A 13,790-nucleotide genomic window follows, 5' to 3' on the forward strand; every position below is an offset into this window, starting at 1 on the left:
GTGTGTGTGTGTGTGTGTGTGTGTGTGTATGTGCGTGCGCATACATGCTCTCTCTCTCTTTCCCTTCTAGTTCGACAAGTTGGTATTGACATATTTTCAAGTTCACTGACTTCCCTCGGCCATGGCTTGCCTACTAATAACCTCATAAAAGATATTTCCTGTTTCTCTTTTTTATTTCCTGAATTTCTTTTGAGACTTTCTTACAATTTCCATTTTAAATTCCTTCTCTGTGTCACATCTGAGTTTTCTCGCTCACTTTGTCTTTCTGGGCCATACATTTCTTCCCTATCTTGTAATGTGTTCAGAGTTGAGCATGGTGCATCCATAGCATGAGCTAACACAGCCAGACCTCTGGTGTGAGTTTTCTATTATCCGGGCAGGGGTTGGGTGAGGGTGAATTAGTGTAACTATAGGAGTCCCACCCCTCTCGAGTCCTTGTGGTCTTTAGCTTCCCGTGAACTCTCTATCCTATTCTGCTCCTTACAGCCCTTCCATCAATAGTCCACAGTGAGATGGGATTCTGTGAGAACCCAGTGGAGTCCCTGGACCACAGCACATCCCTTCTGGGCAGCACTGTAGCTCTCCAGATTTGTATTCTCCTATCCGTCTCTATTCAGCTTTCAGCATTGTGATGTCCCCACGATGTGCTCCCATTGGCTTCTGTCTCCTTGGTGTGGTCTTTTGTGCTTGCTTCCTTCCCAGACTTTGGGCCTGCTATACTGCCAGAATTCCCTGGGAGATCCAGAAAGGTCAGAGATTTTCTGTTCACCATTTTCCTTGTTCTAAGGACAAGAATGGTAGCTCTTCAGCTCTTTACACATTGGTGCTGAAAGTGGGAGAAGGCAGCCACTCTGATATGAATTATTTTACAGGTCATGACAGACACTGAAGACATTCTGATGTTGTTGCCTTAAAAACGTTCTTTTCCTGAGTGAAATACACCATGTTCCTTTGCTCTGTCTCCCTACTTCTCCCTTGTCTTTCACCTCCATTTCAGATGGAAGGGGGTGAGGTTCAGGATTGAGAGAGGGAGCCCCTCTTATCCATATTTGCAATGACCTTGGTCATGTATTCTCATCGAAAACATGAGCATACAGAAACTACCAACATATTAAAAAGTCCAAGTTTAAATTTTCTGATCTAGAACTTTTAAAAACAGAAGCATGAATTGATTGAAATATTGAATTCCCGCATTCACTTTATCACAGAATTCTAGCGTCCTTCCTCACTCACCATTTAATACCCAGAGCCTAGCTCTTCTCAAGATGCTCAACCCCAAGCAGAGCAGTATTGCCTGGGCCCCACCTCAGTGCAAGTAGGCGTTGCCTTTCCCACCAAGCATCAGCTACACCTCGGGACTGCATTTCCTTTAGCAATAATACAATCATGGAAGTCAATCAGGCTGACTGAGCATTTACAATGGCCACACAGCATGACATGTCTCTTTTCCTGTAGCTTGCTTCTTCCTTGATACTACCCTTGACAGACAGGAGAAGATGAGATCTGCTGAAGCTAGTTTCCAGCAAAGGCAGAATTCAACCCCAAATCTGTTCGACGTATGCTCAATGCCTTCCCATTCTGCTCCTCTCCAGTGCAGAATGTAAGCACAGCAGCACAGCACAAACACCACTGTCATTCTCCCTCTGCCTTGGAAGCAGCCATTTGCAAGTCCAAATTAGGCATGCAAGTTAGCACTCGGTCTCTATGGCTTCTTGCCCTTCCAGTGGCTGGACCTCTTAGAAGGTAGAGAACGTAAAACCATTTACTAGTGAGTCCCTACCCCAGGGGCCCCAGCGACAAAACTGTGTGTGGAGACATAAATGACAGAACCAGTGAGTAATTCCACCAGCCGATGAATATGCAAATGTTGAATGAATGGATGGGTGGATGGACGGATAGACTAATGGATGGATGGATGGATGGATGGATGGAGAAATTCTCCGTGTGCTGACAAGTGCATGAGGAAGGAGCCTTTCCAAGCATTGCACTTGGAAGCTTTGCCCTGATAAATCCCAGCATGGCAGGGGCATTGCGCCTCTTCACCGCCATGACTGGCCACATTATCACATGCCCGGCACACAACTCGTGCTGAATCAGCTTGTGTTTGCTTTGATGGATGGACTTACCCAAAGCAGCTCGTTCAAGAAGAGCATCTCACCTGGGCTTTGTGGAATGCTTGACGGTGATGCTCTCTCAGGCTGAGGCCTTTTCTGGATAATTCCCACTGAATCCCTGCTAGCACTTCCCAGCATCCACCCCGTCAGGATCATAAGCACCACACTTCAATTTACAACCCCCACCTGATTCTTCCCTGACTCTCACAACACATAAGTTAAACAGAGAAATTCTGAGCTAGACTTATTTGAGCCAGGACCCTGACCTGCCGCCACCGGATGGTTTTTAGCGATCATCTCACTCCAGAGAGGAGTATGACGGTTTGATCCGACAGATGGGCCTGGCGCTCATTTTTTTTTTATCCTGTGAGGCAACTAACAACATGGCTATTTCAATTTTGGCCTTCCTGTGTTCATGGTGGCCCCACTTCCACTCCCATCAGAGCAAAGGACAGAGACCTCTCGCACAAACACAGAAGAACACTGTATTGTCACGTCTTTGTTGTTGTTGTTGTTGTTGTTGTTGTTTGCTTTTGCTTTGTTGGGTTTTTTTGGGGCTCAAACAAAAGACTGAAAACAACCCAAAATTCCTCGGAGAGGCTCATGGCCACCACCTGCTGGCCCACCACTGGCAAAGGACCCACGGAGGTTCCTTGTGGTGGAAGAAATGAGGGCTGATGGGCTGACGGCTTCCGCATGTGTAATGCGGTGCCGTCCTCACTGAACCACAGTGGGAAGTAAGATGATGCCATATCTACAGCCTGTGTTTAAAAGAACAACAGCAGCAACAAAGAAAACACAGAACCTGGGCTCGAATCGTAAAGGTCATTTTCCAGAGCATATTTTAAAAGGCTATGAAATATTATGCAATGTTGCACAGCTTAGTTATGAGGTTAGAAAGGCCCGGCCTGACTCTTCTCGCCGCAGTAAAGCATGACGGACCATGAATCACGGCATAACACTTGATGCTTCGTGTCGTTTCAGACGTGGGGCTAGGGGGTGCTAGGATGTCTGCACAGCGGATTACTACACCACAGCTCGCACCCTGGAGGCCTTTATGATCGTTCTAGAACCTCTTTCGTTTGCTTTTTAAGTGTTTAAAATATCTGAATAGTATGTGTTCATTTGGTAAGTGTGTGTAGTGAGAATATAAGCATGCCTTGCAGGAAATATTTGAGTGTATGGATTTTGGGTGTCCCACACACATACTTGGAGCAAGACATTTAGGATAACGTGAGGTGCAGGACAGCCTGTTGGTTCTACTTCCCTCCGGCCCTGCTGTGCTGTTAGGTCATGTTTGGGCCCTAAAGTCATTGAGTATAATCTGCAATGTTATGCCTCTAGAAGGAAGCAATATGAAATAAATATCTAAAATCCCACATGAACTGCTCCTCTTTAAGGGGAGCCACCATATCACAGGGGCATCAAATACTTGGATTCTATGAACAAGCTATGTGCATACATGTGTAATCATTTAAATAATGGTGACTAATTATCATTATAAGACCTTTTCATTTTAAGACACCACCCCACTCCATCTGTCACCAACACACCTGTCTCTCTGCAGATGCAAGGCAGATCCAGCCATCCCCACCGTGGTCCTATGATCAGTCTTACCAGTACCTGGGATCCATCACCTCCTCTTCTGTGCACCCGGCAACGCCCATCTCACCTGGCCGTGCCAGTGGCATGACAAGCCTCTCTGCGGAACTCTCCAGTCGACTTTCAAGTAAGCCGCTTGAGAACGTATCTGCAAGGGGTCTGGAGGGGAAGGTTTGGAAGCGTATAGGAGACAAAGGGAAGGAGCGGGCTGGATCCAGAGCAGAACAGGGTTCAAAGACAAAGTCACCCACCTCTGCACGGTTGCCATGCCTAGCACTGACTGTTCCTGACATGAGAAGAGGCAGCGGATGAGGAGACAGAGGAGTGAGGAGACAGGTGTCTCCGTCCATCTCTTCCGTATTTAGGGTTTGCTCATTTCTGCTGGGGAAGGGTGGTGGCCAGGGACTACTATTCTGGAAAGGCAAAGCGGCCTAAGTCAGGATTGTGTGCCTCCCAGCTGACTGCTAGCCCATGGCTGCGCTCCCCAGCCGTGGTGAGCTGTCACAGGTTCCTGCGAACAGCACAATGGTACACTTCGGAATAGGGAACAAATATGCCCCAAGATAAACATTGCCAGCTAAGGGCTGTTCAGACTGAGGGTTAGGAACAAGGTGGAGAGCTCAGGTGTCATGGTTAGCATAATTGTTGTTAATACGAGCTCATTAAATATTAGTCATTTAACCTATGAGCCCTTGGGGCTTGGCACTCACCCTTGCTCCTGGGCAGGGAAATCAGAGTTACAGGAAAAACTCCTTTGTTGAAGGCTAAAGAAGAAACTTACTGTTCGGGGCTTTGAAATTGGAGCTGAACCAAACTGTGAAATACATGAGAGCCCTTCACCCTTAAGAGGCCTGCAGTGCACTTGTATGTGTGGTGGAGGGGGGCGGGTTTTGCTTTGGGGCCCTCGAAGGCAGATTAGAACAGGTGAGTGGGCAGGCAGAAAGGCAGAGGAGTCAGGACGGCCGCCTTCAATGTTGTGAAAGACTGCAGACAACCACCACAGTTGCTTAAGGTTCTACCAGGGGGTCAGAGTCTCCATCACAAATCACCCCGACTCACCCGGCTACTGTAGCCTGTCTCTCCCGCCCCCAGCAATGGTATTGGGGGTACTGGCATTTGGGCTGCATCATGTTTTATTGGGGGCAGAACTGTCCTATGCACCAAACATTAGCTAGAAGTATCCTTGACCTCGAGGTGCCAGTAGAAAATGTCCCAGCATGTCCATCAGAAATCTCCAGGACTCTCTGGGTAAAGCCCCTGCCTTGCAAACATGGGGACCAAGTATGACTCTTCAGAACACAGGTATAAAAGCAAAGTGTGGTGTCACAGGTTTCTAGCACTAGGGACATGGAGTTTAATCACAGGGCTCCAGGCCAAGGAGAGGCCCTGCCTCAAAAGACTACTTGGACCCCTGCTGAAGAACAAAACCCAAGGCCGCCGCTGGTCTCTGCACACACATGTACACACACATGCACAAGTGCCTGTACATAGGGGTACCCATAAATGAACACACACACACACACACACATGCACAAAATGTCTCCACTTGTGCCAGCTGGGGGCAGTGAGCACCTTGAACCTCACCCGCCCCTGGCTCTTGATTGAGCTACGAAAGCCAGCTTCCTCTCTCCACTCTCACCTGACTTCAAGCCATCCGTGCCAACACTTGCACGGGTGCCGATGGTCTAAGGAATTAAGAGGGTAACATAGGAATTGTGGCATTTGCTCAGCTGGCTGTGTCTAAAAGCCTGTCCCCTCAGGGACACTTGGATTCCAGGAGCATCTGTCGGCTCTCCCAAATTCCTGTCAGTGACGCTGCTCTGTCCGCTGGCCACAGCCCGCATCTAAAACACTTAATGCTTTCCTTGGAAATGTCCCCAGTGTAGGTCTGTTCCTTGAAATGTGTTGCATAAGTCTTTCAGCTTGGTCACCACCCCAAGTGTGCACCTAGGTCCAGCTCCACCAGCTGACCAGCGATCACATGATCACATGCCAGACTGGCTCTTAACGCTTTCCTTTTAATCTTGGAGAACAGCAGGCATGTATGGGACACATTTGATCATGTCAGCTTGCCCATGCCTCCCCTTGGCTCCCGCATAGCATCTCCCTCTAAACTTCATGTCTTTTAAACATTTTTAACTTGTTTTTAATTGATCAAGTCCAGGCGGCACTGTCCATGGGTGTGTGGGGTCATTCATTACGGCCTGGGTAATCTATCAGCCAAGGCCACCATCGGCTAAAATAGGAGAGGGCCACAACACAACTATGTTCCTAATGATAGGGACTCAACAACACCAGCTAGAAAGAAGGGTGCTTATGGTACGGGAATGTGAGAGAGAGAAAAGCCATTTCAGGACCCAAAAGTGACCTCTGCTGCCCCGTAGGGAAGAGCACAGATGACAAACAGGCTCTCATGAGCGGCAGGGAACAGGCGCAGGAGAGTGAGCTTCAGCTTGGCAAAGCTCCCTCTGGAAATGAAGCCCTGAGAGCAGGTCTTGCAGGCTTAGGAAGTGCTGTGGTAAACCTGGGGCAGGAGAAGGCTGGGATCCATGGGAGGAAGCAGCTCCAGGCCCACAGCTCTGGAAACTTGACCGCTCTGTGGGCTTCGGCTACACCCAGCCCATCCAGCCCCACCCGGCCTCCCTCTCCAGTACACTCTGTCTGTCCCTGTTCCTTGCACACAGACTGCACACCTTGTCTGGCAGGAGCTGTCACGTGAGGGTTTACCTTTCTTTTCCTTCTTTTTCCTCCACTTCTTTTTCTTTTTGTTAATTAATGTTTAGCTGCCAACCTGGGCGACAGACAGCATTAATCTGAGTCATGCAGAAGATCCTTTTAAGGCAGCCATTATCTGCTCAGGTTGTTTAATCCTTTGGGGGCTGTGGGAGGGGCCTGGAGTGGGCTGCTTTGTCCCTGTCAGGCTGGAGAGCCCAGACTAGCTCCACCATGGTGGATAGTTAGCGCCATCCCGTGAAAACTTTCACTTCCAGTGAAAGCACCTGAGCCTTCTAATGCTCAGACCTTCCTCCTGGGGAGGAGGCACAGTCACCTTAGCTCCTCAAGTGGGGAAGGCCAGCCAAAAGGATAGAAGAGCCATAGTGTGATGGTGGGCAGATTCCGTGACTGCTGATTTGTAAGAAGAGAGGACAAACCAGATTGGAAAATGAGAACAAGGAGAACCGGAGAGCTGGCTCAGTGGTTAAGAGCCTCCGCTTCTCTTCCAGGAGATATGAGTTCAGTTCCCGGGCCCCACATGAGCTGGCACACAGCTACCCATAATTCCAGCTCCAGGGTATCTGACTTCTTCCTCCAGTATCCAGAAGCATAGCGCTCTTGTGTGCGTGTGCACGCACACACACGCACGTGCACACACACACACACACCAAAATACACCCATTACATAACTGAAAATAACATTTGTAAATGAAAACAAGCATTTGAATTTGAGCATATCTAAAGGGCCTAAGTCTTTTTTCCCCAATGATTACAAACTGAAAAATGAGACAAGGAAGCCGGGCGATGGTGGCGCACGCCTTTAATCCCAGCACTCGGGAGGCAGAGGCAGGAGGATCTCTGTGAGTTCGAGACCAGCCTAGTTCCAGGACAGGTTACAAAGCCACAGAGAAACCCTGTCTCGAAAAACCAAAAAAAAAAAAAAAAATGAGACAGGGAGGGATGCAGGGAGGACGGGGGTGAGGGGGGAGAACTTGACCTTGTGTAGAAAGATAGCACCAGTAATCTCAGATCTTCAGCTACTCTGCCCCAACAGCTGAGGCGGTAACATCACCCCTCTGCTGGGCCCATGACAAATCACAGGCTCACGCAGGATTCCAGTAACTTGGTACCATCCCCACATTGCCCTGTGGTAACTGGAAGGGACCGGCAGAGCATGTTCAGGCATGGCTGTGAAACGGTGTGACCTTTCATTCATTTTTTCCAGTGGATTCACCTTTTTGTCTCAGGGCAAATGAAGCAAGAGGGATAATGGGCAGAGTCATTTGTTTGTGTCCAGAGTATTGCATCAGGATGACAACAAATTGATTGTGTTTGTCTAACGCCCTCCCTCCGGCCTCGGCTGGCTTCTCTCTAGGCTGTATAAATCTAACTGGAGGAAAACATGGAGGGAAGCTTCCTGTTAACTCTCAAACATGTCGCGGCTCTCTGTGTAAGCAAAACAAGTGACATTGAGCCTGCTCCCACTTGGCCACAGCAAGGGGGCAGGGATGAACCCTGTGGAATGAGGTGTGGCCTGGCTGTAGAAGACGCTAAAGGGCAGCCAGCCGAGCCCCGGCAGCCCCAGAACCACTGTCAGCTTACAGCCTTTTCCCTGCCCACATGTCTGACTCGCTCTGAAAACATTAGCAGGAGTGTTTGTTTGAAAATCAGACTCCTGGTTTCCTCATTAGCAGCGGGGTTTGCTGCAGACTCTGGCTGTTTCCATAAACTCTAATTACCTCTCTGATGAGGAGCCTATTTCCCTCACATTCACCCCAAATGTACACAAGAGTTCCTTTTGTAAAACTCTGTTAGAGCAATAAAGATTACTGAGAGAGAGGGAGGGAGAGGGAGAAACAAGAAAGGCAGCTCTCGCGCTGGAATAATAGGCTTGGAATAGAAGGAAGTTGATCACAGCCAGCGTCTTCCACAAACGGATTAATCCTTTCAGAGGAAGCTCTCCAGCCCCCTTAAGTTTCTTCCTAGCAGGCTCAGCTCAAAAGGGCCCAGACCACATGCCCCCAGAGCTTAAAGTTATCCTGTAAGTTCATTTGAGAAGTTAACATTCTGAGTGTTTAGTTCTTGCCTCTGCTGTTTTGTTGGTGTCTTCGGGAGGGGCGGATATGAGAACTCTCGTTCCAGGGGACACAAGCTACCCACAACACCCTCCTATTCACAGCAGGGGCTCTTAGCGGGGGGGGGGTGCGAATGTTCACCCCTACACCCATTCCCAGGTTATCGACAATGTCTGGAGATATTTTTGGATGTCACGGTGGGGGATACCACTGGCATCCAGAGGATAAAGGACCTAGAAGCTGCCAAACAACTCACAAGGAATAAATCAGAAGCCAAGCACCCACTAGGAATGATATGGGCAAAAATGCCAGCAGCGCTACTAATGTAAATTGATCTTCAAGGGAAGCCATGCTGGCCCGCAGCAGCATGTACAGGAGCAAAGGGCGGCGGGGTGCAGCGAACCACAGGAGGACAGCCAGTGGTAGTCTGTAGAGGTGTAGATTCATTCCCCACAAAATGAATCTTGTACGCAAGGTTTGTCATTTCTGACAAGATCTCAGCGTGCACAAAAGTCTGGTACAACAAGTTCTCTCCATTTGTGTGAAACAGACAAACTAACTAGCGAAGCTGCAGCTGGAGAGATGGCTGGGTGGGTAAGAGCACACTCTGCTCTTTCGGAGGACCTGAGTTTGATTCCCAGCTCCCAGGCAGGGTGGCTCAGACCCATGGGTAACGCCAGCTCCCCGGGACTTGGCACCCTCTTCCGGCTTCTGTGGACACTACGTTCACACGTGCACATGCCCAGACACGCATAAGTATAATCAAAAAGAAAACGGTGAGGCAAAGTCTTAAAGACATGACATCGTGTGTGCATTGTACACAGATGTGGAACCAGTCAGAAGCTAGACGTGGAGACAAGTGACATGCCAATCACCAACATCATCACCACCACAGCATGCATTAAGTCAAATAACAGGAAGTTAGCCAATTTCCAAGGGGTCAGAGCCTAAGAAAATGGCAGTTTTCTATTATCCAGCCTGAATACTGTGTATAACGACATAATACCACTGTCATATTTATATCCTATTAGTAACATAGACCTGCATCCGTTACCTCAATTACCGTAATGTTGTCTCATTATATATTGCTATAATAATGTTGTTATGCCAATATACTGATTATATTACCAATATATTAATCAATATTCATATTTTAAGATAAATAGAAGATAGGCTTGTTTTTTCAGCGAAGGGCCACAGAGAAATGGGCAAGCTTTTAGAGCTCTGTTGTCATGGTTACGTAAGGACAGTGGGAGATACTTGGCACCACAAAAGGATTCACAGGGCCACCCTGTGCTACAGGCTGAGGCTGTGTCTCAAAAAGCAAAAAAAAAAAACTGTGTGTTTGTTTTAACAGTTTTACAACCATTTGAAAAAGTTGAACCCGTTTTTAATTCCTGGGACACACAAAGCTCCCTCCAGTCAGTTTTGACTGATGGGCTACAGTTCGCCAACCTGGGAGTCTAACATGCATGCACACTGTAAGCATTACATTGCACTACCAGGTGTGAGGCATTTCGGTACTTACGAAATGCATATGCTACGCCATGTCACGATGCATATCATAGGCCACGGCACGATTCCCTACAAAACGTCTGCCGTCACTCACTATGACAGCATGCTGGGCCAAATCCACTTCTTGCCAGGTAGCAACAGCCCTCTGGGTAAATATCCATCTCAGTGTTGTCATCCCCCCCTCCATGGGCAGGAGCTCTCTGGGCAATCCTGTGTTCTCTGGCAGAGAGGGAGGCCTTCGCCTCTCAGACCACAGACTCACGCCATCTCTTCCACCCACCCACAGCGGCCCCGGACCTGACAGCCTTCGGCGACCCACGCCAGTTCCCCACGCTGCCTTCCATCTCCGACCCGCGCATGCACTACCCTGGCGCCTTCACCTATTCGCCGCCTGTCACGTCGGGCATCGGCATCGGCATGTCAGCCATGAGCTCTGCCTCTCGCTACCACACCTACTTGCCGCCGCCCTACCCAGGCTCGTCGCAGGCCCAGGCCGGGCCCTTCCAGACCAGCTCGCCCTCCTACCACCTGTACTACGGCACCTCCGCCGGCTCCTACCAGTTCTCCATGGTGGGCGGCGAGCGCTCGCCCCCGCGCATCCTGCCGCCCTGCACCAACGCGTCCACGGGCGCCGCGCTGCTCAACCCCAGCCTCCCCAGCCAGAGCGACGTGGTGGAGACCGAGGGCAGCCACAGCAACTCGCCCACCAACATGCCACCCGCGCGCCTGGAGGAGGCGGTGTGGCGGCCCTACTGAGCGCCTTCGAGGGACTGAGCCCAGCTGCACCTGCCGTCCACACACAGACCCCCGCCAGGAGGGCCCTTGGAGGCCAACAGGAAGATTCCCGGAGGGAAACTGTGAATGCTTCTGATTTAGCAATGCTGTGAATAAAAAGAAAGATTTTATACCCTTGACTTCACTTTTTAACCACGTTGTTTATTCCAAAAAGTGTGGAATTTTTTTGGTTCGGGGCGGGGAAGACATAGCTCATCCAGTTTGGCAATTATTTCTTATTTCGGAGTTACTTTTCCGCACCTTATCAATTGCAAAAAATGTGTGTTTGCAACTGGGTGGTCGTTATTTTTAAATATGTATAGATCTGTGCTTGCTACTCTCTTCCTTTGACCAACTGAAAGAAATACGGTTCCCTTCTCTACGTTTTATTTAACTTTTGGACTTTCTTGTAGCTGGGATTTTGGGCTGTTTTTCTTGTTTTTTGTTTGTTTTGTCTTTTTTTTTTTTTAAAGATACAGCTACAACTTTGGGTCATTTTTTAACTACTGTATTTCCACAAAGAAATCCCTAGATATTTATGTATCTCGATGTTTGAACATTTGCATATGTGTTGATACTTTTTTAATTATTTAAATGTACTTATATTAAGAAAAATATCAAGTACTACATTTTCCTTTATAATAGCCAAAGTTAAATGTTATTGCGTTGATGATGGCTGGAGAGAAAAACAAAGGGTGGGTTGTGGTGGCTTGGTTACCTAGAGATACTGTTTACATTAAATCCCTTTTATGTTTTTCAAACAAGTTGGTAGCTAATGCAGCAATGTTTTCAATCCGATTTTAGACACTGGGGGTCACTCCAAGGATCAGAAGTACAAAATTTTCTGCCAGGCTCAACAAAGGGCCTCATACCCGGCTCCTCCCCTTCAAAAAGAAAGGCAAAACTCCCAAAGGGTTCAGAGAGGTGCCAGTGATTTTAGATCTGAAGAGGATTTTATTTTGGCCTGGAGGTATGCTTGCCCGAAGGCCTTCTGATTCAGGCATGCTTTATAAGGGAGTTCATTCAGGCAAGCTGGCAGACCCCAAATCAGCAAATATGATCCTCTAACTTCCACTACTAGTTCCTGTTCATTGACGAAAACCAAAACTTGTGGCTGCACCCCAAAGATCAAAATAGAAGGGGTAATAGTGCCTTTGAGGCCCAGTGGCTGAGTTTTAAGAGTGTGTACTCCAAAAGCCTGAAGGAGCCAGTTGTGGGAGACACCCTGTCAACCAGTGCAGGATGCTTACGGGAAGCTGCTTGCTCACCAGCGTCTCCGAGTTGCTTCCAGCAGGCTGAGCCCCTAACTTTTGGGGTCTGTGCACTTTTTCTGTGCATCAGCATGATAAGAAAGATTCGTGTCTCTGCAGTCCATGCTATGGTTCAAACAGATACCACAGTCACTGTAAATGTAATGGCACTCTCGTTATAGTGGAGGACTTGGTCAAAATTCAGTCGTTCTACAACATATAAACCCTAACTGCTGATTTTGACATTTGTGTGTTCAAACTGATCTGGTTGTTTTTAATGTACCTCTTGAATTAGTTGAAATGATGTCAGGTCAATTCCGAGGAGCGTTTGAAAGCAGGACTTCAGAACAGTGTTGGATTTTTTTATTATTATTTTATAAATTTAAGCATTCAGATTAGATCTTTGGCTGCAGGCAGCGAAAACAGCTGGACTTATTTAAAAATACAACTTGTTTTTGAATTATCTATATCTATAAATATATATATATATATTGATTCTTTGTTTTCCATGGAGCACAGCACTTTGGTAAGAGGCTAGCCTGTGCTAGCAGGCTGTCCCTGTCTGGAGAAGAACTGCAGGAGATCTCGGAGAAAGGCGATTAGATTTTCCCAGCGGGCATAGCTCCCCCACTACTCAGCTGCACCGCTGGCCCACAGCACGTTCTGAAAAGGACCATTACTTTATTTCTCCAGAAGTAGATGTTCCTCTTAGAATAGGTTGCCATATCTGGCCTAAGAAAATCCTGGGGAAAGACAAAGGAAGAAGATTTGTATTTTCTCTTGTTAATTCTGATACCTGAAGATACTCTAGCCCTATGAGAGGGACCAGATAACCTCACACTTGGAATCTTTGCCCCGGAAACCATGCATCAGCTTCTCATTTTTTTTTTTTTGTTGTTGTTGTAGATGGCCTGGTTAGCCATTCAGTGCTTCCTCAACCCTTACCAGCATACACAGGATTTAGTCATTTCAGAAAAGAAAGAACGAAAGAAAGAAAAAAGCAGTCCGGCACTCATTGTCTTGGAGCTAAGATTCCACACGGCACATACTCTTCTGAGAAATTATGTTCATTGCTTTCAGGTACATCAGGGTGGCTTCCTTCACTGTCTTCAGTAAGACTGAAAGCCAGTTCTGAGATAAGTGGGGCTGTTGGGGTACTGGTCCAGGAAAAGAAAGCTGGAATAAGCCATTTCTACTGCTTCTTCCGGCCCCTATTTAGGATTTTAACACACATTTCAGTTCCTTCTGTTTTTCTCACCCTCCATGTTCTCCAATATCTCTTCTCTCTTTTTTCCTCCCTCCTCCAAATCCCACCTCCTCGCTCCTGCATACTTTTGAAGGAGCCATCACATGCGCGCGCACGCAAGCGCGCGCGCACCCACACACACACACACACACACCCCACACACTACCCCATACCAAGTGTTCCAGAACACAGGTGATCCAGAACTCCGTTTGCATAAAGAACAGGGTGAGGCTGCTGTTCCCTCCCCCCCCCTCTCTCTCTCACACACACACACACACACACACACACACACACACACCACCCCATACCAAGTGTTCCAGAACACAGGTGATCCAGCACTCCGTTTGCATAAAGCACAGGGTGAGTCCGCCGTTCCCTTGCTCACATGTTTCTTCCAACAGAACAGAGGCGTTGCCAGCTGCCCTGGATCTGCTTGCTGTCCAGATTCGGCAGCGGAAAGCTCCAAAACTCACAGCCCATGGCTGAGTGGCTGCACTTC

At 48.1% G+C, this 13,790-nt stretch overlaps 1 protein-coding gene across 2 annotated transcripts in view; it reads left to right on the top strand.

The window, feature by feature from the left end:
- The window catches only part of Runx1 (RUNX family transcription factor 1), an 85,998-nt gene extending 74,621 nt beyond the window's left edge, over positions 1 to 11,377 (top strand). For both annotated transcript variants that reach the window (XM_041673150.1, XM_041673151.1), the window contains 2 exons: positions 3,682 to 3,843; positions 10,308 to 11,377. In XM_041673150.1, the coding sequence (XP_041529084.1) occupies positions 3,682 to 3,843; positions 10,308 to 10,777 (632 nt within the window). In that variant the 3' untranslated portion in view covers positions 10,778 to 11,377. The remainder of the gene's footprint in view (positions 1 to 3,681; positions 3,844 to 10,307) is intronic.
- The last annotated feature ends 2,413 nt before the right edge of the window (positions 11,378 to 13,790 follow it).

This window comes from Microtus oregoni, unplaced genomic scaffold (genome assembly GCF_018167655.1).
Source record: "Microtus oregoni isolate MIOR12 unplaced genomic scaffold, Mior012 000023F_ref0000262, whole genome shotgun sequence".
NCBI classification, from domain to species: domain Eukaryota; kingdom Metazoa; phylum Chordata; class Mammalia; order Rodentia; family Cricetidae; genus Microtus; species Microtus oregoni.